The sequence below is a fragment of the Neovison vison genome, chromosome 1 (assembly GCF_020171115.1).
Source record: "Neovison vison isolate M4711 chromosome 1, ASM_NN_V1, whole genome shotgun sequence".
In the NCBI taxonomy this organism is placed as follows: Eukaryota; Metazoa; Chordata; class Mammalia; order Carnivora; family Mustelidae; genus Neogale; species Neogale vison.
Window position 1 is genome coordinate 131,331,073 of NC_058091.1, and position 23,780 is coordinate 131,354,852.

Sequence of the window (23,780 nt, forward strand, 5' to 3'; positions counted from 1 at the left end):
TTCTGTGTCCTTGGCACAATTTATTACAGTTCTTATTACACAAATTACTGTAAATATCCATATGGGGAAAATGAATTGTAAAATATGAGAGGGAGGCTGATAAATAGCCAAGTTTGTCAGCCACTTGAAAGGACTATTTTTTCCCTTAAGATTAAGCCACTGATTTGCACGTTTTACTAAAATAAGTTTCATCTATTAAAAAAAAGGTTAATTTATAACTTGATCTCAACTCAAGTTTTGACAGTTGAATTTTTACATAAAAGCTGCAAAATTTCAACTAAAGAACAAATAAAACATTCAGAGGTAAGTTTATTCCAACTTCAGCAAATAAAGAATCACTGCGTATCCATTTACGTTATTTCTCTGGTCCAGAATGATACACTTTCCATTTAAAATATTTGTGATCACGCTTCTGTGTGTCATGGACAGCTTCTAGTGGGCATTGGTATATAGTCTGTTCTTGATGAAGACAACACTGGAAAGATGTTGCCTGATCCCTGGATAATGCTGAATGTGACAAAACCAGCGAGACACATTAAGATATTTCTCCTTTTCTTGAACTGTCAGGTCAACCTAAACAGAGATTAAAAACACACACAACACAGACATTGCATAAGAACAATTTTCAAAATCATTTGCGTAGAAGATAGAAAACTCAGGGAGAAAAATTCCAGTTCTCAAAAGCCAATATATTTAGAAAGGAGGAAGAGTTTCAGCCACTTAGAAGAGTCATTTGTTTGATGCTTTTACATTCAGTTCAACACTGGGCATGCCTTTTAGGGAAGTCTCAAATTTTCAACAAACGCCAAGAATTACATTAACCCAGCATCTGGAGGTCCAAGTGTTACAGAACTTGGGTTCCCTCAGTGCCCAAGGCTGCGCGGCTTCAAAAAATGAAGAGGTCCAGATGAAGACTGGTGGACAGCAAATATTGAGGAAGAGTATGAAGTTCCTGGAGAGGGAGGGGGGCCTGAGTGGGCTGCCCTCAGAGTTTCTAAGTTTAGGGGGTTTTATGAACTCTTTTGCAGAACTTTCTTAAGCAATCAGGGTGTGTTGAGTCGTGCCAATCAGGGCTTTGGTCAAGTACATATGTCTATTAGGTTAATGTCCATGTGCTGATGGTCTTTTTTTTTTGCTGACATCTGGGGGCCCAGGTCTTAACTACCTCTTGCCTGTGATATTGACAAATACTTCTGTGGTTAATTGTCTTATTTTAGAACGTTTTGCAGAAGTCATTTCTGCAAAGGCTGCAAAGCAGAATGTTGGTATGATCCTGTCTAAGCTGCAAAATAGGATGTTAGTGCTATTTATCCTAGCTGTTCTGACTCCATATTTTCTTGTTGGGGACGCTGGCTCTGATCACCAAACTAACAGAAAGAGTTTTGCTTTTTACTTTTCGGAAAGGAAGATGGAGAAAGGAAGACAATAGCTTTCAAAAGGCTAAGACATTGGTTCTTTCTACAATATTTTTTAGCAAATCCAAAAGCAAGTTTTATTAGGATTTAACATGCTTAACAAGGGAATACCATGTAAACTTGAAACAAATATATACTTCCTTTCTATTAAACTCTGGGGAAAAACTGTACTCAAGAAGACAATGACCCACTTAATTTCAAGTGATTATTGCCAAACACAAGAAGGAAGGGCTATTTCCAGTGGCATATGCCTCAGATGAACAACAGACCTTCTCAATTTGGTCTGCTACAAAACTGAACTCTATCTCCAGTGAACGTAGTAGGTCACAATTTCCTGTCAAGCTACAAGAACGTCCAGAGATTTGGTTAGAGAAAGACGAAAAAAAGAACAGTTGGTGCCGGTCATTTCACTGGGCTCCAATTCCAGAGTAGGTGACTCAGAAACTTTTCTCTGAGACAAATCTTGGACTGGAATCATAGAGTTGTCAGATAAAGAGAGAGCCAATATGGCAGTAACTACAGCTATAACCCATGTTTAAGAATAGGGCAGCTGGCTCCTTATCATGTTGTTAAATTAACATTTACTCAACTACTATTACAAGTGTCTGTAAAACGGACTGGCATATTCACACAAGAGGAAAAAAAAAAACCTCCTGTGGTTCAAACAGGAGTTAGCAGGCAGCTTGTTGGAAGGTACACCTAGTGAGACAGACGTCTTGTGGCTGTTCAGAATTTAGCACATATTCATGTCTACAGGCAAATACTCTGCTATGTTACTGAGTCAACAACATTGAAGGGCAAATCACTCTAGTAGGCAAAGTGTATTGCAGAATACAAAACAGTATTAATAAAATTAAAAGCAGACACACAGTATTCTCTCAATAAATGTTTACTTGAACTCATACTCCCATTTCATATTTACTATGAGGCAATTTAAAAAGAAAATTGATACAAATCATCCTGTTTTCCTTTTTACCTTAGATATGAGGATATTACTGTATCAATATCTGATATCTGAACATTGTCTTTGGTGGCCTCTGATGTCCAACTCTGTTGGCTCAGTTTACCTAAATTATTAGTAGTGAGTCTCCTGCTTTTGCTACATAAAAAAAAGTTAAATTTCAGATGTAGGTCCTTACTTATAAGCTGCTAAACAAATTATAAAAATATACTCATCTTGTTTAAGGCAGTATACGGTTACATCTAGTTATCAGAAATATGTTACTATAACTGTTTCACCTATAATATAGTTCATCTATGGCCTGGAGGTACAAAATTAACACATTAGTCAAAAAAATTGGCCAAGAATGTCTTTTCTTAATATAAAACGTACTTTTTATTAAAAGAGAATTCATTGCTTCACATATGAAGAATTATCTTATCCCTAAGAATTATCTTACTCCTAAGAATTATCTTATTCCTGGTCTGTACACAGGAGGCAAATAAACAACCACTACAGAATAAACTAATTATCAGTTTATATTTTGAAAGGTAAAACACGTTTTGTATAAGAGCTGACACTTCATTCTTTTTCCAAATCTTTCCCATATGAGAACCTCATCACTGACTTCAAAAGAAGACACAGGATTTTTTAAAAATCTCAACAACTAGTAAACACAGTGACAAATCTAACAGGAAATGGGGGGAGAGTTTTCTTCATTCAAACATACATACGTATGTACATACATATATTTGAAATCAACTTCAGCAAACCTCTTTCGCGAAAACAAGATACTATACACAACAAAATCAATATTCTCCAACTTAAAAATTTCACACTAAGTCTCTAGTGTAAGAATTATGAGTAGACTCATGGCACAAAGGAATTTGTCACTTTTTGTTTTTTGGGGGTACAAAATAAACGTTGAGATTTTTTTTATTTTAGAGAGAGAGCAAGTGAGTTGGGGGGAGAGAAAGAGACTCTCCAGCAAGCTCCCCACTGAGCATGGAGTCAAATGCAGAGCTCCCTTCCACAACCCTGAGATTATGGCCTGAGCTGAAAGCAAGAGTTGGACGCTTAACTGACTGAGCCACCCAGGAGCCACAGTACAAAGTAAGTTTTATTCCAAGAGGTTCTAAAGCTTCTGCTAACATTTCCAATTTATTCCAATAATTTTTAACTAGATGATCTACTTCAGAGAATGTAAATCTGTTCATTTTCCCTCAGAAAAGTTAGCCAAAAATACACAAGAACTTTCCCAAAAGGTTCAGGTTACCACTTACCTTCTTCTTAGTTTAAACTCTGGAGCCTATCCCATGAATCTGGGAAACTTGTAACTGATCTCAATTTGTTATCTCTGCCACATTTCTGGTAGACATTTTATTTCTGAATTTACTGTAAACAAACACAAAACAGATCCCTCCCCTGCAAAGAAAAACCTTATAATTTTTTAGAACTTTTTAGATGGAATCCCCTGGGCCCTCTCACGTACAACATTGGTCTTCCAGCATCCCTCTCTAGTTGGCTAGTTTCTTTTCCTTTCTTACAGCAGGAAACACAATGTGACTTTTCAGTCACCACTTCCTGTTTCTTACTGGCCCCCATGCCAGTGTGTCTATAGCGATGATGCTTGGCTCCTTCTACCTAATCATCCCTTTTTACTTATATAAATTGGCTCCCTATATCTAGTCTGAACCTTCAAAGCCAAAGAGATGATATTCTTAGTCACCAATTTCCCACAAAGACATGTGAGCACCATGTTAAGTGACCCATTCCAGATCGGGGCAAGGGGCCGCTTTGCTATCTTCAGGACATTCTTTAGTCGGTGCTCCTGGACTGCACTGCAGCTGTTTCTTGTACTTTTCCTTTCTTTCTAAAAGAACAACGTACCTCCACTGGTGTTCCTAACTTCAAAACAAATGTATTTTCGTTGATAACAATCTCAGTCAAGCAGCACATAACACTACAAAGGATTTCAATAATCTTGAGTAACAGTCTGTTCACAGGGACGGCTATCTATGAGTGAAATCACTTTAAGAAAGCAATGAGTCACTGGTAGGATAATAAACAGCCACGCTAACTGGCAGTTTCACAAAGGAAGAACAACGTAATATTCCTCAAAGGGAATTAAGATAGACCAGATCTTATAATTAGAGTAACTTAGCCACAACTAAAATTGGGCTCACAATGAAACAAAATACTGTGGGATTATCTGATGACTTGAAGGTTCCCTGACTGCTGTTTTGTACACTGTGCTGATTACATATTAAGTATTTAATAATGGGAACAAATAAATGAAGGAATGCATGAGGGCAAAAATAAATATGCTGCCAAAGCAAACAAAGTACAAGAAACTGTCTCGTGAATGTGAACAGGTAGCCAGCCTGAGCTACACATGACTCTGCCTGAACTTAATACTGAACAATCCCCTTTTTCTCATCTGGATATATTTACACCTAAGTCAAGAGGGTGTCATTTAACACCACTGTGCAAGTCTATCAGAGCAGAGCTTTGAGTCTGTGAGGAGTTCCTTGAGAAGGTGTTTATTTCTCAGATGTACTTTACCTGCACACAGACCAGGCTGAGAGAGATGTTTTGGTTATGGACTCATTTCATGAACGCACAGGGACGGTGAGTTGAATGGTTTATATATCACTCCATTCACTGTTATTTTGAAAAAAAAAAAAAAAAAAAAGAAAAGCGGAATATCCTTCGTAATATCCTACTCACTACATGTAAAGGGGATATACATCCCAAAACAGGAAACATAACTGGGCACATTATCATTAAATATTGTTAATGTAACCCGAGTTTTAACATGCTGCATGGAACAAAACACTTCTAACCTGCTTGAAAATCAAATGCTCTCCAGGGCACCTGAACTTATAATTAAATAAATCTGTAGTCTGTGCTATTAATATTTTGCTTTATAGAATTATGACCTTGTTCACACTGCTGGCCAAGAAGTTCCAGAAAGCTCCCTCCTCCTGAATATTTCCTTTCCCTACTGCATGACCTGCATAAGCCAGAACAGAGAAAAACGTAAATACACACTTGGTTTGCAAGAGTTACACTTTATTACATGGGAGAAATGCTGTCCTTAACGAGAGCTCTATGCCACAAGAAGCCCGGCCTTCACTAGCCTGCTGACAGCATCACACACAGGGTTAGAGATGACATTTCTCCTAATATTAAGCTTTTAAAATGAAGTAATGCCATGTTTAAATGTTTTAAAAATGCCTACAAGGGTGCTGTTGTTAGATAGAAGTTGTTCTTTTGCTCCTCTAGAAAGTAGCCATGGTCTTAACAGTGGGCTTGCCCTCAAGTCAAGCAATGGACACCTCCTAGTTTAAAGACCGTAGATTTGCCGCCGGGATAAAGATAGGTAGATACCGTAACAGCAAATTCTCTTTAGCTAGAGGCTTTCGTATTTTGAAATGAGGTAAACTGTGCCACGTCACCATTCTACATTAAAAGTTACTAAAATATTTTGAATCTAGAAAATAAGAGAAGGCTGCTGTGATCAAATTTACTTCAGCTCTACTTAAACTGTCTTCACATTTGAATAAGGTTTTAGAGTTAATCATACTGAAGCATAAACTAAAGACTGCACTGTAAAGATATTACAACCTAAAACAGGAAGTACCAAGAGGAAGAGACTGCTAAGTATTGCTGATCTCAATAAGCATCTAGTTGTAAGATGCATGTGCGCAGAGCTGGAAGGGATACAAAGAGAAATAAGACATGATCCTCCTTAGTTCCCTTATTTTGCTTAAAATAGAGTCTTATCTCTTTGAAGTACAAGGAACATTTGTTCTACTTTTTTCCGGTTGTACCAATAATTATTAGTAACTCTCCTTTCACTGTCAAAACTATTGTTTTGAGAAATCAGATGGTCATTCTACTTATAGGCAAGATTTATATTCAAACTTATCATAAGCCTTCTAAAACAACACAAATTCCCTTAAATAGCCAAAAATCCTGCAGATATTTTTCTGACAATTTCATGATTCTCCATTTTACTTTATTCTATTTGCCTCTTTAAGTTTTCCATAATATTCTGACCAGAAATTAGCACTTTGCCTTATTCAGTTCTTTTCATGTGAAACAGTCTTACCTCTGTGAAGAGATCAACAGTTGCTTAAAAATAGGGGTTTGTATTTATGTCTCTCAAGAACAGTATTATGGACACATATAATGAACTCAGTAAATACAGTTGTAATAATAGAGACTAGCAGGGAGTGAAAGATCCTATTAGGTGGTTACCGTGATAATGTTATAGAACTGAGCACGATCCCTTAGGGATTTTAGAGAAACGATGTTTAGTAAGTTGAGTAAATCCACTGAGCAATTAGAGCTTGAGGGGGGATGAGGAAATATTATCATACATTATGGTATTTGATGGTGTATGACGGGCGTCCCCGTACACTGTGACACCTGCAGCAGAAGATGAAGTTTGTTTTGGCTCCTCCAAAACCCAGGCTGTGTCTTCGCACAAGGCACTTGATGTTCCAAGCCCGAGTTTCCTTCTCTATCATAGAAGGATAGTATTACTAGCCCCATCTCCTTTCGAGTTATGAGGTAAACTGAAAGATCTAGAGGAATGCGTTATGTTATTCCGTTTACGGAGAAGAGTGCAGACGCTATGCATGTGGGAGGCATTCCGTCAGATGGTAGCGTTACAGAGATGAGGTGCTGTGGTGTGTGGCTCAAGCAGTTTACGATTTAAGAGACAGACATTTTCCAAGAATGACAGCAGAAACTGAAACAAACCAGAGCTGAGGGAGTCTGTGAGGCACAGAGAGAGACAGAGCTAAGGGCACTTCAGGATGCTTCAGGAGCCCGAGAGAGCTTCGCCAGAAGTCAGTGCTGCAGCTGCGTGACACCTGCTGAAATGTGCATGAGTTTGGGAGCCAAAGAGAAAAGCAGCGCGCGGACCCTGAGGAGAGGGAGCACAGGTGAGAGACCAGGGAGTATGTTACAGCTGAGAGAGGGGTGTGTGGGGAGAACAAGGGCAATGAGGCCGGCAGGGGAGGCAGGGTCAACTCGAAGGAGGGGCTCCGATCCCAGGCAGTGAGGAGCTACTTAATTATTTTGAGAAAGACACAATTGTGAGAAAAATCAGTCCAGTGGCAATGCAGATGGACTGTATGAGATGAGAATGGTGGCAGGAGGCCATTTCAATAGCTCTGACAGAAAATCATGAATTCTGGAACTAGGGCAATGTCTCCCAGGATCACAGGAAGACACGTGAGAGAGGCATCCAGGAGGCGGAAATAAAAGAATCTGATTAACTAGATGCATGAGGTGCAGAATACAGAAAAATGTATGGGTTATTTTTTTCCCACGAGGAGAAGCTGGGTGTTGGGAAGATGTTTAGGTGCAGACAGACTTAAGGAAGCACAAACTCTGGAGCCAAACTGCCTGGTTTCCAGACCAGGCTGTGCCACTAACTGGGTGATCTCAAGAAGATACCTGACCTCTCCGTGCCTCCCTCACATCATTTGTAAAATGGGGATAATAATAATAGCACCTACCTTGTGGGGCTGCTGTAAGGATTAAACGGGTTAACATTTATAAAGCATGGAGAACATAGGGAGCGCCATATAATGTTTGTAAATAAATTTAAGATGGGATACAACTTAAAAAAACTGACCAGGGGGCATCTGGGTGACATGATTGGCTGGGCGTCTATTTCACCTCAGGTCTTGATCTCAGTGTCCTGGGATCAAGCCCCAGGCTGGGCTCTACATTCAGTGGGGAGTCTGCCTGAGGATCTCTCTCTCCCTCTACCTCTGCCCTTCCCTCACTCACACTTCACTCTCAAATATGTAAATAAACTAAAAAAATAAAGAGACTCACCAGATAAGGGGAAAAATTGCACATACGGGAAAGAAAGGATATAAAATTTGGGACAAGATCCAGAAACGGGGCAGGAGGGTGAGTCCAGTAAGAGGGCAGTGAAAGGGGACAAGGCAGAAGAGGACGAGCACGCAGTGGGCTGGAAGGTGAAGGCATTCGAATCAACAGTCTCCAGTTTCTAGGTGGAAGAGGGAGGGCGGCTCTGGGATAATGACTGAAGATAAAAGGGGAGTGAAAGCATGGGGTTAAGGAAAGTACTAAAGGTCTGGGAATACGCCTCAGAGCAACGAAAGAGCTGGTTTATAGGAGAGCCCGGCGGAAACTGGATAGTATAAATTTATAGCTGTACCAATCTCTACTTTGGGATGACTCTAACAGAGCTCAGCCTAGCCGTGGGACTGAAGGCATTTATTAGAACTGAACAAGAGGTGGGGACTTACAGGCATAGGGTGGTGAATGCACCATGGAGCAAAGAAGCTGCAGATACTTACAGAAGTTACATAAAAGGGGATCTAAGTTGGATGGGGAAAAAGTATATGGGTCTGGAAAATGCAAAGGAATCCAATTGCCTCAGATAATGATGGGATTAGTGCATAAGCGATTAAGAACTAAGGATTAGAGGTTGCACAGAATATGGGGCACTGCAATTAAGATGTTAGAAGGAGAGTGGGATGGTGGTGATGGGGGCCAGGCAATGATGATGGTCAGACTCAAAGGCTCGCAAGAGAAGTAGGTGTGAACAAGAGTAGAAACAAAGATAGGAAGTAAACGCTTTAAAAAACAGGAAGCTACTCTATTTGATGGAACTGTAGAAGGAATATGGCATAACATACCTTGTATAAAAATAATTCATTTTTATTTGAGAAGGTGAAAATGCAAATTTGATTTAAGACAAATAAAAATCATTCTGAACATTACAGAGAAAAAAAGCTAACAATACTCACTATAAAGCGATGAAGTCCATAGTACAATAGGATATCTGCTAAGGTAAAGTTATATCCTGTAAGGTAGACTTTATCTTCAAGATATGAATTTAAGTCCTAAAAGAAACAAAAAAACAAAATTTTAATTGAAAAATAAGTAATAATTGGGTGGCTCAGCCAGGTAAGCATCCAACTCTTGATTTCAGCTCAAGTCATGATCTCAGGGCTGTAAGATCAAGCCCCACATCAGGCTCCACATTCAGCACAGAGTCTGTGTTGAGATTCTCCCTCTTCCTCTGTCCCTCCCCCTACTCATGCATATGTGTATGCACTCTATCAAATAAATAAAATCTTCAAAAAAAAAAAGACAGTAATTATGAAGTTAATTACCATATCACTGGACTTCAAACATTTATAAGACTATGAGAAAACAAAACACTCATTTTTAATTTGATAAATTTAATCTGACATTAATAGATTCAGATTCATCCAAAGGAATGGATCATATACCAGTCACCTCATTTTAAAAAATAGGGTTAATGTTATTAGTCCTATTTTATTTTAAGGAAATAAGAAAACATTAAAAAATGCTATTCAAAATGCCACCTATGACCATTTCAAAGATACCAATGGGCATCTTGGTATGCCCATTTGGCGGGAGGGCAGAAATAATTTTGTAAATTATGTTGTTACATTTACTTTTTCCATTAAAACATAAAAGCTCTTCAACAATTTCTCTTAAGATGATTATAATTTATTGGTTTGCTCTGTTTTTACATATGTATATTTAAAAACTTTTAATTGTAATACAATCATGTTTCCATCTTAGCCACTTTTAAGTGTATAATTCAGTATATATCACGGGTCTTCACACTGTTGTGTAACCAGTTTTCAGAATTTTTTCACCTTGCAAAACTAAAACTCTATTCTATTAAACAACTCCCCATTTCCCCCTCACACCAGACCCCGGCAATCACCACTCTTTCCGTTTCTATGAATAGGCAACTTTAGATACTGCAGGTAAATGTAACCATAGGGCATTTGTCTTTTTGTGACTAGCTTATACTTAGCATAACACCATCAGGGTTCAGTCATGTTGTTAACCTGAGTTAGAATTTTCTTCCCTTTGGGGCTAAATAGAATTTCATTGTTTATATATATATACCACATTTTGTTTATCTAGTCATCCGCCAATGGGTCCTTCTAGGCTATCATCAATAATACTGCTATGGATGTGGTGTACATACATCTCTTTAAAACCCACTTTGAATTACTTTGGGTATATATCCATAAGTAGAATTAATACACACACACACACACACACACACACACACACAACTAATTCTACTTTGATCTTTTGAGGAATCAGCATATTGTTTTTCATAGCAACTGCACCATTTTACATTTATAATTGGGTTCTTTGTTTTTTTGTTGCTGGGCCATAGGAGTTTTTTTTTATATATTTTAGATATTAACTCTTTACCAGTCACATGATTTGCAAATATTTTCTCCCATTCCATGGGTTGACTTTTCACCCTGTTGATTATGTCCAGTGATGCAGAAAGTTTAAAATTTTGATGTAGTCCAATTTATCCATTTTTACTTTAGTTGCCTATGCTTTTGGTGTCATATCCAAGATAACACTGCCAAATCAAATAACATGATATTTTTTTCCCTAAGTTTTCTTCTAAGAGTTTTATAATGTTACATTTTACATTCAGGACTTCAATCCATTTTGAGTTAATTTCTATATATCGTGTAAGGTAACATTCCAACTTCAACTTCATTCTTTTACAACTGGAGATCTAGTTTTTCCAATACGTGTAAGACTCCACAGTTTCTTAAAAAATATTTATTAATTTACTTGAGAGAGCGAGAAAGAATGCAGGCATGGATGTGGGGGAGGGGCAGAGGGAGGGAATTTTCCAGCAGATGCCATGCTGATTGTGCAGCCCCATGTAAGGCTCCATCTCACAACATGTGAGATCATGACCTGAGCCAAACCAAGAATCTGACACTTAACCAACTGAGCCACCCTAAAAGATTCCAGGTGTTTTTGTTTTTCAAAGATTTTATTTATTTATTTGACAGAGAGACAGAGATCACAAGTCAGCAGAGAGGCAGGCAGGGGGGCAGAGGGAAGCATCCTCCCTGCTGAGCAGAGAGCCTGATGTGGGGCTTGATCACAGGACCCTGAGATCATGACCTGAGCCAAAGGTAGAGGCTTAACCCACTGAGCCAGCCAGGCGCCTCAAAAGACTCCAGTTTTAAACACCACTTAAACCTACAGAAAGTCCTTTGCCATTTGTTCTCCAGACCACAATCATCAAAATGCAATGTTAAGTTATACACACAAAAGAATTCATTTTAAATCTTTAATAACAACAACAACAACAACAACAACAACAACAAAATACTACTAAGCACTGAGCTCCCTCAATGGTGAATAAACACTTTTGAAGGAAAAAAAGAATTAAAGTACATGTTAAAAAATGAAATAAAAATCTTAAGAAATCCTAATCCAAATCAGAAGTAAAGTCTGACAGAACAACATGAATTAATTAATTACCTCCCAGAGAAAATAAAAAATGTAGATTAAAAATCACATGAATACTTTGGGTTCCTCTCAAAATTAACACATAATTTAACAGCACAGGAATTCATGATGCATTGATTATGCTGCATTCAAATCAAATGAGACAAAAGATTCCTATAGCCTTTAGACAAAGGTTTATAAATCAGTTACATGGTTTATTATCAGGTATTCTCATAGGCTCCTCCTCTAAGGACTAGTTACAGAACACTGCTCAGTGGTCAATAGCATTTATTCCAGAAAAATGCCTTAAATTGTAGAGAACGTTTTTTTTTCCTCAAATCACATCCCAAATACTGGGCACATGGTAGTTCCATATATTTGCTGAATTGAATTTAATCTCTTTGAGTATGCCCATGTCTTCATCTAAAGACAGTAATTTTCTTTTTTAATTTATTTATTTGACAGACAGAGATCACAAGTAGGCAGAGAGGCAGGCAGAGAGAGGGGAGAAAGCAGGCTCCCTGCTGAGCAGAGAGCCCGATGCGGGGCTCGAACCCAGGACCCTGGGACCATGACCTGAGCTGAAGGCAGAGGCTTTAACCCACTGAGCCACCCAGATGCCCCTAAAGACAGTAATTTTCAAAACACTATATAAACATGGGAATTGCCAGGGTTGGTAGAGATGAGGGCATAAAGGAATTGGATAAAAATGAAACAAATGCAGAAAAATCAAAGTAAAATTTGGGTACAGAGAGTGAAATAGACTGGTATATAAGGAGCTACCACTTAAATTCTAGAGTGATCTGTGAATGGAGATGATATCTCTCCAAGTGTCTTCAGATGAACAACCTGGATAAAGTTAAGAATAAAATAAATATATCTTCAATTTAATTTTAAGAAGCATTTTTAAAAAACGTCTAAACCAGTAACTGAGCACTGCTCTGCACAGTGCATATTTTCTTAAAACAGAATCTATGCGTAAGTTTTTGTTATAGAGACTCTCAAGGTTGTTGTCTTTAAAATGTTTTTGTAATTAAAAATTTTCTGATTAGTGATATAATTCAAATCTTCTCTGCCATATCACAGAATTTCACATATTCAGAATATTCACAGAACATTCAATATTCATTTGTTTTAAGCAAATCTTTCACATGCTACTACCAAAGTTTAACAAACATTTCCCCCTATAGAGTTCTACCTGAGGTTTTGTTGGCTAATTAGTATTAAACTTTCTAATAACATTGAAAAAGCAGGTAATAAACAGCTATATATTCTCCATCTAGATTCAACAACTGTTAGTGTTTTGTAATGCCTGTCATTTTGAAATTATATATTACCTTAATTATGAGCCATTTTTAAACTTAGAATAGCAGTTTTAGCCTGAGATGGAACTTTAGAGAGTAAGAAAGTAAGTAATACAAAGATAAATAGCCTGGTATTAAAAACAGGCAAAGAATGCATACAAGGAAATTTTTAAAAATTATTTAAATCCTGGTACACCTACATGAGGTAATACTAACAGGTTATCAAAAAGACAGCATCAATGAATATTTTGTGGACATGAAAGATGTTCGCAACTGTCAGTGAACAAAAAAATGCAAGTTACAGCAGCCAATAGCTGCCCACTTTTAAAAAACACACACACATATCTATATGGAAAGAAAAGCATGGAAAGAACATGAAGGGATTTCAATAAATATCTGATGACCAAGTTTAAGTGTTAATTAGCACTTCTCTCTTGGTGGGACTACTAATGCTTGAGAATTTTTTTCCTTATATTTTTAAAAATTTCTTTAACAAGTATATACTGCCTTTAAGATAAAAACAGCAAAAAGCAAAAGAAAAACAGAAAACGCTTTCTCATCTATGCTCATATGGCCAAAAATCACACTGCAGTCGATTATACAATACATTTGTCTCCCCCACTGGTCTAAGCCCTGTAGAGGCAAAGACTGTGCCCACTGGGTCACTGTACCACTGCCTTTAGAACTGCATCAGGCCTATCAGCACAGGTACAAGTAAGGAAACTGGCAGAGCAAGGATGACAACCAAATAACCTGTTCCTTACACACTTCAAAAGTGGCAAGATCTCTAGTCAGATTCTCTTCATTGGAATTTCAAATATTTACATATTGCAAATACAACACTTTGGTGGAAGTACTTCCATGTTCTTAATACCCAATCTCTGAGTACAACTTTTGAACTTATAAACCTAATTTGGTGAAATCCTGTTCACATCTTTCAGAATGAAGTACTTTATTACTATCCTTGATTCTGGAAAATTTTAAGAGATAGTTGTATTTTATTTGCCTGAAATCCCACATTCACTTAGAGGTAAGACATGCGTGCTTCGCTCTGGAAAGGCTGCTGAGCACGGCAGAGGACAGTGGGAGGGGTCAGTATGGATATTAATTAAGCATGTGTAGTTGGTCAGGATAGACCTATAAAGGAACAAGGTCGGAAATTCATTTTTTATCAGTTCTCTTGATGATATCTTTCAAAAATATAGTTTAAACCATTTCCCCCAGAGTGATCAACGAAAAGCTTTCAGTTCTATGAGACCTTCTTTCACAACTTATACTACCAGTTTATATCATAATGGGAACAAAATTACAAAACAGAAGGGATTCCTGCAGTGATATGTGGTTACCTGGATATCTCTAAGGTTCCTTCAAATTCTAAGCTTCTATTAAAAAAAATTATTTTTGATCTGCTTTATTTTTATGTAAATAATTAATAAAAAATATCATTTAGAATGTTTCTCACTGCTGGTGACTCTGGAGCCATATTCAGCTTATACCTTATATCAATAGATTCTTTTGTTCTGATTTTGCTTCTTTGGAAAGAAAATACAAATCTTAAAGCAGTAAGTCTGAAGGAAAAAAATGCGGGTTTTTTTCAGATCAATCTAACAGGGTTTTTTCAGTAGCTCCCAATGATCCTGATTTACTTCTTGCCTTCGAGAAAGTACTTTACTGCTGAGTGGAGAAACTAAGTATTAAGACATTAAAAAAAGAATCATACAAATAATGGTTGAGTGTTAGAAAGAAAAAGCATATAGAACAAGGACCCGCATATGTTAGAGAGAGGTGGTCAAAAACATTTCTGGGGAAGGGACATCTGAGCTGAGATCTGAAGGGGGAGGGCAGGCAGAGTCTGTTTGCAGCACAGGTAACAACAGGTACAAATTACCCTGAGGTAGAAGGAAACAAGAAGGCCAATGGCTTCGGCTAGTGAATCCCAGGGGAGAGAGCTTCCTGCTACAAACAGTTCATGCGTTTTAACCTCTAAAGAGAAGTCACCATACCTTCAACAGAGTGCGGATATCCTCTTTATTGGAGTGTCCATCTACTCGAGTTACCCTGTATTCCAACCACTGCTGAACGATTGCTTTTTCTTCTGCAGTGCTCCCCAGCAAATATTCTTTGTTGGCCTGCTTGACAAGATGAGCTGCTATAGTAGTGAGTCCTGTTAGACTTGGACCATTGTTTGTCTGAAGAACTGGAATCTTAAAAAGAAAAAAAATTCTTTTGATAAATTTAAAATACAGATCTCAACAGGACCTCAAGTTCTAAGGACTTGCTAAATCCCTCACTGGTTTTTCAAATGCCCTAGGATTCTACTCTAAGATACTAAGATATTCAAATGAAAATCAGGAAAATTGTAGTTAAGATGTTATTTACAATTTGATAACAGATGTTTCAAGTGAAACCAGTAGTAACATTGCAAAAATCAATGTTTCTACATTAATTCATAATCATGCATACACAAGAGGAAAAAATAGAAATCCCAATAATATTGTATTAATTCTAATCAAGATTACCAATATCCTCTTTTAGCAAGATGAACATACTTAAATAAACCTGACTTCTATAATAACAAAAGGATATGATTACAGTAATGCTGACTTAATGTCAATATAGTTAGAACTACCAAATGAGATCTGGGCTGGTTTTAGTGATAAGCGATCTAATATAATTATATCTTGTTAACACAGGTATGGACTGTGACAATGACTTGGTTGCCATGAATTACGTATCTACCAATTTTCAAATCATTTAGAGTGAAGTCACTGTTGGCCAATATTTTATATCTAAAAAACATTGCAAAATATAATTGGGGGCACTGATAATAGTCTGGGCTTCAGGTAATCATCCGAAAAATATTACAGTTTTTGTTTCCCTTATTAGAACAGCAATACAAAGACTCAGATTATAAGAAATTGACAATTAATTTAAATGTTCTTGATGCACAACCAAGAAATTTAAAGCACAATGAGAAATTTTTAAAAAACGGAAGGTATCATCTGATGGGGAGACTGACCAATTACAAGTAACAATACACAATCTAAATGACCCAACAAACCAAAAAAGCGTATTTTCTTGGGAAGACTGGCTGATTTCTGCAGTCACTAAATAGTATCTTGTATTTGTAAAGTGATTTACACTTTGCAGGGCCCTTTCATGCTCACCTATAGGTCAACAGGACTCTGCAAAGTATCAAAGATACTAACCTTTTACAGATACAGATTCAGAGGTTACCTCCTACAAGTCCAAGGAAGTAATGAAAGCCACTCTCTGATTTTCCACTTCTCACCTACTTTCCATTTACTACTTAGCTCCTAGAATTTTCACTTTTGCCTTCACATTCAAATGAAGCCTCCACCTCTAAGATCACGAATAATATCCTTTTAACAAATGCACTGAAAGAAAACAAGAAAACAAAAAACCCTCTGGGGATGCTGGTTCTATTCTATTTCTTGTTGGTTGGTTCCTTGTCTGATTACCTACCTGTGTTCACTTTGTGGTAACTCACTGAGATTTATTTGCTTTTCTGAAGGTATGCTATACTTTAAAAACAAAAAAGAAAAACAAACAGAAAGAACTTGCAATCAATGAGTGTGTAGGAGAAATGACATTTAATTCTAAAGAGAATTATTTGTAAAAATAAATGATCCACCATCCTACATTGCTGACTCAAAAACTTCCCTGGGTGGCTCAGTGGGTTAAAGCCTCTGCCATGATGTTCAGGTCATGTTCAGGTCATGATCCCAGGGTCCTGGGATTGAGCCCTGCATCGGGCTCTCTGCCGCCTGCTTCCCTTCCTCTCTCTCTCTGCCGGCCTCTCTGCCTACTTGTGATCTCTGTCTGTCAAATAAATAAATAAAATCTTAAAAACAAACAAACAAACAAACAAACAAAAACCTTCCCAATTACTTCCTCATCACATCTTCTAAGTTGGTAAGTAATTTCATTATAATCTTACAGACAAAGAACCAAGGTCACCTGCTTTGTCACAGCAGAATCAGGGTCTGGATAAGGTAAGATTGACTTGAAAGTCCCTTCTCTTTCCTTCCTACAGCCTAAATTACACAAATCTTATGTAGTTGCAATTGTGGGATATATACTTTTTCTACATTCATTTTAGGATGCCATGGTCTTCTAAGTAATCATCGTCGATGGCTAGTAAGTAATATTATAATATGCTGATGTACCATACTAAACTCTACATATACTATATTTTTTCTATAAATACCTATGATAAAGTTGAAGTAATAAATTAGGCACCGTAGTATGAGATTAACAGCAATAACTGATAATAAAGTAGAACAATTATATCAATATACTGTAATAAAAGTTATATGAATGAGGTTGGTCTCTCTCCAAATATCCTATTCTACTGTGCTCACTCTTCTTGTGATGATGCAAGATTTCAAAATGCCTATATAATCAGATGAAGTGAGGTGAATCACGTAGGCATTTTGACACAGTGCTAGGCTACTCCTGACCTTCTGATACTACGTCAGGAGAATCCTCTTTTTCTGGACATGGCTACCACGGGTAACCAAAACCACAGATATCGAAACCATGGATGGGGAGGAGATACACAGATGGGTGACTACTGTATAACTGGTAATGTTGCAAAGAATGCTCTATTGATGTGAAGAACAAAGGCTAAAGAAAAAAATTAAATTTCCTTAGAACTTACAGCCCAATGACAAGTCCTCGAGACAGGCAGAGTGACATTCCTCTAGGAACTCAACTGCCTCCATCGATGTTAATACTTTGCTAAAGGCAAAAGGCAACCTTAGCTTAAGAGTAGCCTGACCTCCAGGATCCTGTAAGTCTTCTTTAACAAATAAAAATCCCTTTCAAAACTTCCTTTATCTCTACCCCCCAGGATATATGTTAGTACTCAACCTCCAAGCATATGGCCCACTGATATATGTCTGAAAGGTCTCATGACTAAGGTTTTACTAGACAGTAATAAAAGATCTTTTCCTAACAACAGCTAGCACTGCAAGATCCTAGAAACCTTGCTTCCAGATTCCTTAGAGACTAATGCTATCCTCAGAACTCTCCCAACTTGAAAGTATATAATCAGTCACTCCTCACAACTCCTGTAGAGCTCTTTTTGCCCATGGGTGCTGTCCCTGTGCTTAAATAAAACCACCCCCTTTGCACGAAAGATGGTTCAAGAATTCTTTCTAGACAATTTGTTCCCAAACCCCAACATTTTCACACCATTGCTGGCTTACTGCTGTCAGTTGTCTCTTCCCCACCAAAAACAGACCAAATACTTTTATTTATTCCCATCCCTTTCACCAAACATATAAATAGAAATAGAAACTTTTAATAGCTGCCTTTTGCTAAGATCACCCCTCACCAAAGAAGTTTCAATTAAAATAAGAAACCACACTCTGAACTCCACAAAGCCCTCACAACTACCCTCAAACTATAATTTTGGGCTTATTTCGCATTGTAGTATTTTTCATATTGGTCTACTCCTTGTCCCAAACTTCCCAATCTTTCATAATTTTGGTCTCACACGCTTTAAACACCTTCTTTTCTGTGAAGTTTACCACGAATTCACTCTCACAGTCAAAATTAACTTTCTCCTCCACATTCCTCAGCAATGTCTCCTCTGTTTAGTATGTGGAGGCCAAGAAAAACAAAGCTGTACCCACCTCAAGTTTAGCCTTGACATAAGTACAGCCATCTTGGCCCTGGCAACCATCTTAGGTCTCTGTAACCGGTAAATGACCCCTGGCTCCAGGAAGACTGACCAAAGGCTTTGAAAACAACACACCATACCAAAAACCAATTAGGAATAGGATAACTTAACGAGGTAATAAGTCAAGTCAGGAGTAGGATAGCTTGACGTTGTAATAAATCATGTCAGAAATAGGATAGCTTAACACTATAATAAATCACAAGAACACAGGGATGGCGATCGTGGCCCAATCACCTACTGCCAAGTCCACCCCTACCCTGTCTTTAAAAACTCTTGACTGTAATCTGGTTTGGGGTCCAAGTCCCTACTCCGCTGTGTCGGGTATACTTGGGCCCAAGTGTAAGATTCTCAAATAAACCCTCGTGTGCTTGCATTGGTGTTGGCTCCTTGGTGGTCTCTTGGACACGAAACTTGGGCGTAACAAGTAGATGTTCTGTCTTGCCTTAAGTTAATTGCCAATGGCTATTTCTCATACTAGGTAAGCTACCTGAAGGCAAGACTCATGTCTTGGCAATGTTCTCCAAAAAACAGAAACCAAACTAGGGAGCAGTGGGTGAAAGAAAGGAATCAGCATGAGGCCAGAGGAAAAAGCAAAAGCAGGTGGCCTGGTGTCCAATCAGTGGGTTCATCTTAGGCGAGCCCCCAAGACCTTCCTAGGCTTCAGTTGAACTTACGTGTAAAAACTACACTAGGACTGCTTTTAACATAAACCAAACAAGGGCCTCCTGGGTGGTTCAGTGGGTTAAAGCCTCTGTCTTCAGGTCAGTCACGATCTCAGGGTCCTGGGATCCAGCCCCACATTGGGCTCTCTGCTCAGCAGGGAGCCTGCTACCCACCTCTCTCTCTGCCTGCCTCTCTGCCAAATTGTGACCTCTTTCTCTCTGTGTCAAATAAATACATAAAATCTTTAAAAAAAACCCCAAAAACAAATGAAGAACAGAAAAACTAAGAACAAAAAATAAACATCACATGGAAAAAAATCTCAAGGGGGGGGCAAAAATGTTACCTATCCAAAGTAGTCTCCTTACAATCATTCTCATTTTCTAATGCTTTCCAACCACGTTAAACAACGTTTATGAACGAAACACAAATGTTCTTCACTGTCCTGAGAAATCTGAGTCCTTAAATCTTACCAGCTTCATACTCGATTAACCTTCCCCTTCATTCTCTGCACGTCTCACACTGAACCTGAACTCAGAAAAACCTTCCTTGAATCTCCCACATTGGGCCAAGACCAAGTATGTGCTCTCTCAGCCATCTCGGCTTCAGTGTAGCATTCTTCACTTACTGTAATTAAAATAGCAGCAGTCTTTGTCTACCCAGGTTAAAGCCAAGGTTCCTGGGAGGAAGGAGTGTGTCCGTCTTCTCAATCACTGCTGCATTCCCCAGTCCCAGCACAGGGCTACCTGACACCCCGTTAGCTCTCTGGAGTAGCCGCTGGACACTGAATGAAAACTAATGTTACAGTAAGTGCTGTCACTGAACCTAAATACGGGGTCCTCACATCGACCTAAGGGCTCTCTGAGGACCCTCCTCGCTTTCCTAAAACAGACGACAATTTCCCAGGAGGAAAAGTTCAGGCAACGCCGGAACAAGGCAGATACCCCTGAAACCCTCAGGAGCCAGGGCCGCAGGAGACCGAGAGACGCCAGCCAGCCCGCCCTGCGGCGCAGACACGTGGGGAGCAGAGCCGCATTCTCCGCCTCTGCCGGCCTGCCCATCTTACCTGGGTTCAAAGGGCCCGCTCTTATCCCACCTCTTCCCCTCCACGCCGCCCCGCTTCTCACCTGGCGCTCGCCCTGAGCGCTGTATTTGTTCCCTTTACTCAGCCCCAGGGATTTCTCCAGCAGCGTCAACTCCGCGGCCGCCGCCATCTTCCGGCAGGAGTGCCTAGCAGAGGCGGGACCAGGACAGCAAGGATTTCCTGCATTGGCTGGGAGGGAAGGCCCTCTCCCACAAACGGCACCAGCTATTGGCTGAACGCAGGGGGGCGTGGAAAACGTGCCTGAGCGAGGAGGCGGGGCCAAGATAAGGGGCGGGGCAGAAAGATGGGTGTAAGACAGGTGGAAAGGTGGTGGCAAAGAATTCTTTGAGTTCTTGGAGGTCTTGAGGACGTTTTGGCATAACGGGCTTTGGTGTTGCAGTAGACGGAGTCTGCCCATTTCTAGACAGCAGGCTATTGTCCTGGTTGGCAGAGTTAACTGGTTAGCTGATTTGGCATGCTAAGAGACTTTTTATGCATAATTGAAATCGACATTTACGGTAGCTTGGCTTGGGAATCTCTGAATTTGAACAATCAAATTAAATAGCAAAGAGTTCATGGTCTATTAGGAATTTCTAACAGGGTGTTATTCATGGGGATTTTAATTGTATTGGAAAAACAAATTTTTCTTCTTTCAATATACAGCTCAATAGTAGCAGAGCATTAAAATTTAAAGATTATTTATAGAGCACTGGGTATATTAGATACCATCAAACAATTCCTGTGTCCCAGGAAAATCAGCCATCAATAGTTTTAATGATCTTATTTTCAGTTCTACAAAGATAAAGTATTGATGTGATTTCTGTAGCTTTTATCAAGTGCATGAAAAATGCACATAACATCTTCCCCCTGAGCTGTTATATGCTTATGTCTTTAAGTAGAAAATGGGTAGTGTATGTTGAAGCCTGGACTACTTCCAAAAGATTTCTGGAATTTTTTTCTCCACATTAAAAAGTGAATAAACAAAATGTGTATTAGTTTGAGAGAAATGAAGTACTACAAGGTAGCTATCACTTCAGAAATATGGCCATTTCATAGGGAAATGTGTCTATGTATGATACCTTCCTTACCCCCACATACTTAATGAGTTAACACTGGCAGCAGAAGTTAATTTAAGGAAAAGGAAAGTTGGTCAAATCAACATAAACAAAATACAAAGGAAATTCCAGTGGAAGTGGATTATTGCACATTGATTTTCTATTTTCCATATACAGAGAATTGAACGACTAGGCCAGTTCTCTGAGAAAATTCACCTGTTTTCAGTATTTAGATTCGGGTTCTGCTTATAATAAAACATTTTTAAAAATTCCATAGTTATGTAATTCCAGTGGACGGTATATAAGTTTTGACCTAAATGACCCGAACTATGATTTGAACTCCAGGATAAAAAAATAACTGAATGGATATTCCCCTAAATGATAGAAATGATAATTTGAGGGAGTAAGATTTGATAAATAGGTAGGATATCATCTTTAAATTTATCCAGTTCTAATTATTACAGATAGATTTTGTAATTAAAAAGAAAATTTGTTTTAATATAGATAGAAACTTCTTCCCTTTAAGCCCTGAAGTTTTTTAATATTGAATTTCTTTTTTGCTTTCTGGTATTCTTACTTTTTTTGTGGATGTTCATGAATGGGTTGGGGGGAAACTAGTGACCTCATGCAGTGCTTCTGAAATGAACAGGAAGGGAGATGGTGCCATGTAAAAGAGGCAAATTTAAACTGGATTCCAGGAGCCAGAGGTTCCATACTCTATTCAGAACTAACTGGTTGGGTCGCTGTAGGCAGGCAGTTAGTCTTATTAAGACTCAGTTTCCCCAAATATAACCCCAGTGGGCTTGAATTCTATCTGGTTCCTTTTCGTGTTGACATTGTGTCTTTCAATGTTTAAGGTAAGCACACGTATTTCACTTTTTGCCTTAAAGTGAACATGCAATTTTATATACTTTTCCCTTAAAGTGAACACGTGTTTTTGAACCACTTATGTAATTTTGTAAATGTAATTTTGATATGTAACTGCACACTAAAGTAATTTTGTATGGTTGGCTGGAAAGTCTTTTGTCGTGGCCAATTGTGACATATAAATATCACAGCTTGCTTCTTTTAAACAGAAGTGAAGGGTGGCAATGGAGGGATCTAGATGTCCCCATCATATTCTCTTTTCTTAACAGTAACAGATGAAAAAGAGATCAGAAGTGCTTCATATGGACACGGCAAGCTTCATGGGCATGCAAGCTTAGAAGTGCCCTGTGGTTGGTTTAAGGCTCTGCTGTTGCCATCTTGAAATTCATTATATATTTAGTATTTTTTTTTGAGAGAGACTGAGAGCATGTGTGCATGCATGTGTGTATACCTGTGAAAGCTGGGGGGAGGGGAGTTGTGGGCAGAGGGAGTGAGGGAGTCCTGAGCAGGCTCCTTGCCCACTATGGAGCCCCATGCAGGACTCAGTCTTACGATTCTAAGGTCATGACCTGAGCTGAAATCAAGAGTCAGTCACTTAACGGACTGAGCCACCCAGGAGTCCCCCCATTTCCCCCATTGTAGTTTTTTTTTAAAGGACCCTGCATTTTCATATTGCAGTGGGCCCCATGACTTATATAGCCAGTCATGTATATAAACCTTGTTACCTTTGCTCCTGAGTTTAATAGACCAGGGAGATTCCAGGAAACATTTGAGGTTTGGACATTCCATGTCCAGTGCTTGAATATGTCTTTAAAAAATGCAGATCTATTTCAGAAACTTCAACATGATCTACCATGGCTGCCTGTGTACCTCCTTATTTACCTCCTCAGGAACCCAAAGGGAAACTAATCCTTGCTGAGCACTGTTGAGTGTCTACTCAGTGTGTTAGCATAATGTATATCATTCAATCTCTACAAAAATAGTAGAAGATGTGTGACCCTCCAGGTATGATTCAAGTCAGGACGTTTGGATACAATCAACAGTATCTACTCTAGGCAGGAAGTACAGAAGAGGATTTTAAGAAGGTCACAATAATGTTCAGCTGGAGGCTAGAGAAATAATCTCAAACCTAGGATTCTAAAACCAAGTTGGAGAATTGGCCTGTTGAGGAACTTCTACCATATATGTCATGGCTACATAGTACAAACACCAGAAATTAGATGTTACTGCAGTTACGACTGCTAACAGCATCAATGCCACTTCTGCCTCAGGAACATGACCTTCAAATCATTGGGAAACTTCTCTTTCATCATTACATGTAGAAGCTGGATGCCCGGGCCACTAGCTTTTTCAGCAGAAATGGCAGGTCCATGCACAGTGGCTTCCTAACATTCCACACCTCTGGATCAAAGCTCTGATTGCAG

General features: G+C 38.7%; 1 protein-coding gene across 2 annotated transcripts; it reads right to left on the reverse strand.

Moving 5' to 3' along the window:
* Positions 1-289: 289 nt before the first annotated feature.
* On the reverse strand, positions 290-20,588 carry EEF1E1 (eukaryotic translation elongation factor 1 epsilon 1). Of its 2 annotated transcripts, none has more exons than XM_044258671.1 (4): positions 20,478-20,588; positions 14,984-15,184; positions 9,162-9,257; positions 290-573 (listed from the first exon to the last, which is right to left on the reverse strand). In XM_044258671.1, exons 1-4 carry the CDS (start codon positions 20,562-20,564, stop codon positions 433-435), a joined length of 525 nt encoding a protein of 174 aa, XP_044114606.1. In that variant the 5' UTR covers positions 20,565-20,588; the 3' UTR covers positions 290-432. The 2 variants fall into 2 exon arrangements, with proteins under 2 accessions (XP_044114606.1, XP_044114612.1); XM_044258677.1 differs by lacking the exon at positions 290-573 and adding an exon at positions 3,414-6,886.
* Between the last annotated feature and the right edge of the window lie 3,192 nt (positions 20,589-23,780).

Bases quoted from the DNA above. Each gene is read 5' to 3' on its own strand.
- EEF1E1 (XM_044258677.1), bottom strand. From the start codon at position 20,564: ATGGCGGCGGCCGCGGAGTTGACGCTGCTGGAGAAATCCCTGGGGCTG. The intron at 9,258-14,983 runs GTATGGTGACTT...TGTTTCTTTTAG, and splicing joins ATATCCGCACTCTGTTGAAG to GACTTAAATTCATATCTTGA. The intron at 6,887-9,161 runs GTGAGTATTGTT...CTTCTATGATAG, and splicing joins ATGGACTTCATCGCTTTATA to AGAAGGAAACTCGGGCTTGG.